At 38.6% G+C, this 5,910-nt stretch overlaps 1 protein-coding gene across 1 annotated transcript; it reads left to right on the top strand.

Annotated features, from left to right (window-relative positions):
- The first annotated feature begins 2,566 nt into the window (after nt 1-2,566).
- Nucleotides 2,567-5,423, top strand: LOC149812539 (serine/threonine-protein kinase RIPK-like). The gene is made up of 5 exons (XM_089992795.1): nt 2,567-3,029; nt 3,530-3,665; nt 4,437-4,573; nt 4,657-4,780; nt 4,864-5,423. Exons 1-5 carry the CDS (start codon nt 2,622-2,624, stop codon nt 5,418-5,420), a joined length of 1,362 nt encoding a protein of 453 aa, XP_089848921.1. The 5' UTR covers nt 2,567-2,621; the 3' UTR covers nt 5,421-5,423.
- Nucleotides 5,424-5,910: the final 487 nt, after the last annotated feature.

The following is a 5,910-nucleotide window of genomic DNA, read 5'->3' as shown; positions in this document are numbered from 1 at the left end:
TCTCAGGCACACGCATAGCTCATGGCTTATGCATAATTTCAAATATACCTGCAAAAGCACTTTATATCTTCACTACACTAAAGTCAAGTCTAGCATGAAACAAGAAAACACACTTTATATTTTCACTAATCTACATCATGCTATACAAGACCCCAACTTCAACAAGTAAAACACTTCTATTTTCATTTATTCATTCATGCAATGACATGACTTTGAACTTCACAATTATAATTATGAAATCAAAGCACTTCATATGCCCATACATTTCATTTATGCATTGCATTAACTCCAAACTCTATTTATGTTGTATGATTATTTTATCACGCTACTTACCATTGCACTACATTCATTTTGACATCTTTTCATTGTCATACACATTTTTCTTAAGCATTGCATTTTTCAATTCATACATCAATGAATTCATTTGTACCTATCAAGAACACATACATAATCAATATAAATCATAATATTCAATCTCATTTTCAAATCAAATTTTCAGATGTGAGCCCTTTTGCACTCTAATATGAACTTCAAAGTCTGATATTTAGATGTACATATAATCACTTTTCAAAACTAACTTTTAGAAATGTACAATTGCATAATCAAAACTGAAATTTAGATGTGCACATAATTACTTTTAAAACTGAATTTAAACTATACACAATCAAATATACATGATTGAAAATTTGATGCGCGTGTTAACACATTCAAATCTGAATTTTTAACTATGCATAAACACGTATCCCAATATATATTTTAGATGTGCATAATGACATAATAAAAATAATATTATAAATATGCACAAGGTTACCTTCCAAACTGAACTTTTTAAATGTGCACAAACACCTTTTAAAAACTGAAAATTCAGATGTGTATATTATTATATTCAAATCAAGAGAGAGATTTTCAGGGTGGCTAGGTGAAGAGGAAAGAAGAAAATGGAGAAGAGGAAAAGAAGATGAGGGAGAAGAAGGGGCTTCTCACTGTGGCTAGGTGAAAGAAAAAGAGAAAAGTCATAGAAAAGAGAGGGGGCGGCTGGGCTGAACCCAAAAGGAAAAAAAAAATGAGAGGGGGAGTCTGTTGCCCTAGTGGGCCCCCACTCGCCCCCTACCTTCCTTTCTCAAATGCGCCCAACCCATTCGGGTTGCAAGGTGAGATGGGTCCTGACCCAATTGGGTCCGTTCCCACACCGAACCACAACACACAACAACAAAATAAAAAAATAAACTAAAATAAAAAAACAAAATAGAAATTTAGTTAATAGTTTAAATAAAAAATAAAATTCTTCAAAACAAGTAAAAAAATAAAATAAAATGTTGAACACACACTAGATTGGGTCCAAACCCATTTGGACATGAGTCCACAACAAGATCCATTTATACTTAAAATCCTCTAAAATGTGCTTTAAAACTCTAAAAAAGATCCATTTTTACTAATACAATTTCACAAAAATAAATATTTAACTCGTGCGAATGCTCACATAGCACCATTTTATAAAGTTTTAATGAGCATAAACTTTCACGGGTCTTACGGGCAAAACAAAACACGGTAGTGAGATTCAACGTTCGTTACCTGGGTTTCTTGTCACATGGACGCGGATTGAATTGAGATCAAAGGAGCGGTCAAGTGTACTAGCCAATCACATGAAATGCTGTCAACCCACACGACCGCACCCTTATCTAATATTTACCGTTCGATGCAACCAAAGGGACGATCTTGATGGACCGCCAGTTGTCACCCTGCGTCAACCAGGTCAAGCGACAAAACCAAGTCGCCGTCAAAAACTCGGCGCGACCTAGCTGGACCGATTCACAAGAAACGACCAAAGCCCTGAGCCATTCATACGTGCAACATCAAGATTGGCCGCGAATTAGAAAATATAACAAATCTTGTCATTGAAGGTTTTGCCTTTTCGTCTTCCAAAAATTTAAGCGCCTTGGACAAACCACTTTGTTTAAGTTGTCACCTAAAAAAATAAGGCACCAAGTAAGTTGTCGACTGAAAAAATCAGGTGACATGTAGGTTGTCGCCTGAAAAAATCTGACCACCATGATTTTCACCAAACAAAAGAAACTAAATTGTCAAGAAAAAAGCAACAAGTTACGTTATTGTGCCAGAACTTAGGGACATCCATATCACTGTCGGTACTTAAAAAGCCTGATATTTTCTAAATATCACTTATTTAGGAAATATAACATTCTATAGTATATGTCTGTGTTTTATATTTTTGTTTATTCCTTTGCATATATTTTTATATAAGATTTTGTTCTAGAGAAAAGCCAAATTATACAAAATTTCACCAGATTATTTTTAAGCATTTGACATTTTCATGGTTTGTGAGGAAGTCAATACCGTGGGGTCATTGCTGACAATAGAGGGACATAAGCGGAATTATATTTTCCTTCGCAATAAAACCAAAAAAATCCGTGTTCGGTAGAGTAGGTGGCGATGGCGGAGAGACAAAATTATTGAGGGGGGGGGGGGGGGGGGCGCATTTCTCCTTCATATACCCTCCCACCATATCACCCTCTCGCCATCTCTCTCTCTCTCTCTCTCTCTCTCTCTCTCTCTCTCTCTTTAGCCTGTGCCTGTAGTGTGGTGCTGCACCAGCACCCGCAACAATGACATGGATGGATGCATTTGCAACTTGTTTCAGCGTTGAAGATGAAAGGGATTCCAAGAAGGAATGTAGGAGCAGCAAGGGGAAGCCTAGTACAGCAGGCAAGAACATGGTCAAGCAGCGGTCTATGCAAAGGCTTTCCTTCTCGGACCTAAGCAATCCTGGATCCCCAAACTTTGCTGAGGATCTCTCCATCTCCTTGGGCTCTAACATCTGCGTCTTTACGACCAACGAGCTCCGATCCATTACCAACAACTTTTCTTCGAGCTATTTGTTGGGAGAAGGCGGTTTCGGTCCGGTTTACAAAGGCTTTGTCGACGAGAAGCTGAGGCCTGGAGTGCTGAAACCGCAGACGGTTGCTGTCAAGCTTCTTGATTTGGAAGGTCTTCAAGGCCACAGAGAATGGCTGGTAAGAGAAGAAGAACGCTCTCCTTCTTATCATTCTTCCATTTGTTATTTAATTTGCAATCTTATAGAAATCAGAATAACATACCGTAGTGATACTAGACAAGGTTTGCTTTAATTGTATGATTGTTCTAGTCCTTTATTCTGCAATAGCCAACTGAATTCAGCACAAAGCAAATCAAGGAAGTTCTTATAGATGCCCGTTAAAATGATGGCAATTTCAAGAACCGATTAGACTTAGAAAGTAGACAAATGGTTATATAAGTGGGTGCTTAGATGTACCCATTTAGCTACTTGTCCAGAAAAGTGAGATAATCTGGAAATCGTGTCGTCATTTACAGTGAAAATTTCCAGCTTATCCCATATTTCAAGATGAATGGGTGCAACCAAACACCCCATTAAATAAAGGTTGGAGATCTCTTTATATAAGTTACTAGAATTAATCTGTAAGAAAATTTCGTTGAACAATTAAGTGAAAGTATTTACTCGTTCATGCGTTTACAGGCAGAAGTGATATATTTAGGTCAGTTGAAACACCCTCATGTGGTCAAGTTGATAGGCTACTGCTGCGAAGAGGAGCAAAGGCTGCTCGTATACGAATTCATGGCACGCGGGAGTCTGGAGAATCATCTGTTTAAGAGTAAGATATGCCTTTGACCTTGTATATTGATCTCATCCATATTTGATCAATAAATTTTCTTACCAACAAATTACCTAACCCTCTGATTTTATATTCTTGGAAATAAGAGAATTAATGAAAAAGAAAAGCACCATGGTTTCATGGGCTACAAGGAAAACCCACTTTGGGATATTCTTTGATTTTTTATTGTGTATTGTTGAAACTTTTGTTTGAAAAAAAGCAGGCCTTCATTGATTTGGTTTTGGTGGTGAATGGTCAAAAGAGGGCGCTTTGACAGAGCAGATCGCTTGTCAAAGGCGTTTGGGTCATTTCGGTTTTAAGCAACCAAACGCGTTTCATTAATGAATGTCACAAATCACAACCGTTCCCCAACCTCCAATCCACAACCATGCTGTCAGTTGAACAAATTCAGGATATAGTTTTGAGTTTTCAACGGACATAAAAGGAGATTTTTGGGAAAAAGTACTGTTTAACAGGTGGAGGCAAAGCTTTCATGAATTATTTTATCACAGGGTCTTGATATCATTTTCTTATTTATTTTCTAAAGATTGAGTTAATAATCAGCTGAATTGGTCATGAGAATTTCGGAAGTTCAGGTTTTCTTGTTTCACATATGTCAATGCTCACTGAACGGCATATTACAAAATTCCCTTGTTTCAGCATAGAAAATAAGACTTGTTTTATAGTTCATGAACACGCCTTTGTTTTAGCTCTTTGAATCTGAGCGATGCCTAACCTTTATTCATCTCTCCCTCCCTTTGATATTTGCAGGGTTTTCTAGTTCATTGCCATGGGCAGCAAGACTGAAAATAGCAGTTGGAGCAGCCAAAGGACTTGCTTTTCTTCATGGACTCGAGAAGGCAATCATCTATCGGGATTTCAAAGCCTCCAATATTCTGTTGGAGTCCGTAAGTTTTTCCTTTTCTTCTTCTCTGCTTCTGCATCCTGTTCTCTGATTTCAGACAACTAAATTCCTCTGTTCTCCAAACAGGATTTCACGGCAAAGCTCTCTGATTTCGGCCTTGCAAAAGATGGACCTGAAGGGGAAGAAACTCATGTTTCAACCCGTGTCATGGGAACACATGGTTATGCAGCACCAGAGTATGTTATGACTGGTAATTCTCAAAAACTTTGATCATTCGGTCATTAAACACACAATATCTTTTATGTTTTTTTAACTCGGTGCGTTTATTTTCAGGTCACTTGACAGCAAAGAGTGATGTCTACAGCTTTGGTGTTGTTCTTCTGGAGCTGTTGACTGGGCTGAGATCAATGGATAAGAAACGGCCTAGTCGACAGCAGAACCTGGTAGACTGGAGAAGGTCCCACCTGAACGATAGCCGGAAACTTAATCGGATAATGGATCCTACCCTTGATGGGCAATACTCTGCTAAAGGAGCACAAAAGGCAGCTGCCTTGGCTTACCAGTGCCTAGCCCACAACCCCAAGAACAGGCCTCACATGAGTGCGGTAGTGGAAACACTTGAGCCACTTCAAGAACTGAACGATGTAGCAATCGCCCATTTCGTGTACACAGTGACACCAGCACATGGAAAGGGTGATGAGGACGGAAAACCAGCAGCTGAAGAGAATGGGAATGCACCGCGTACACGAAACAGACAACAGGGACACCGGAATCGTTCCCCAATTTCAGTGATGACAACTAAATCTTGGTCAAGTTATTCAGATGGTTTACCCTACAAGAACTCTCCGAGTCCAAAACACAGAAGCAGAGAAGGGCAATTAAAGCAGTGAAAAGGAAGCAAACTGCAGAAGTGAGGCAAAGGCTTTTCATAAACTCAGAAACGTGCATTGAACTTCGAGTTATGGGTTATGCACGCCTTGCCACAAGTTAGTGGTGCGGTTGGAAGTCTTGAGAATTCAAGGCTGATCATAGAAGGCAAATAAAGTCCAGTTGTGTATATACAAAACGATTATAGTTAAAATTTTTTACAGTTCCATGTGCATGGGATATTTCATATGTTTATGCAAGAGGCTATTCAACTTTATTGTTTCAATTTCAAACGGCATGTGTGACAAAGTTTTTGCATCTCAATTCAGGACAGTCTTTGCTTAAAAGCGACCGAGGATTGCAACAGAACTACATACTATTCTTAATCTCTCCATATATACAGACGGTTTTGCTTGCTCAAGGACCATAATAATTGCAAAGAAACTACAAATTAAACAAATTTTGCTGGAAAACCCACATCTGACTAAATCATCGGAGGGGATAAAGTCGAAA

The sequence above is a fragment of the Nuphar pumila genome, chromosome 17 (genome assembly GCF_984573655.1).
Source record: "Nuphar pumila chromosome 17, dmNupPumi1.hap1.1, whole genome shotgun sequence".
Classification (NCBI taxonomy): Eukaryota; Viridiplantae; Streptophyta; class Magnoliopsida; order Nymphaeales; family Nymphaeaceae; genus Nuphar; species Nuphar pumila.
Note: the sequence above shows the minus strand (reverse complement) of the source record. Positions and strands in the feature narration are given on the sequence as shown.

Bases quoted from the DNA above. Each gene is read 5' to 3' on its own strand.
- LOC149812539 (XM_089992795.1), top strand. From the start codon at position 2,622: ATGACATGGATGGATGCATTTGCAACTTGTTTCAGCGTTGAAGATGAA. The intron at 3,666-4,436 runs GTAAGATATGCC...TGATATTTGCAG, and splicing joins GGAGAATCATCTGTTTAAGA to GGTTTTCTAGTTCATTGCCA. The intron at 4,574-4,656 runs GTAAGTTTTTCC...TTCTCCAAACAG, and splicing joins CCAATATTCTGTTGGAGTCC to GATTTCACGGCAAAGCTCTC.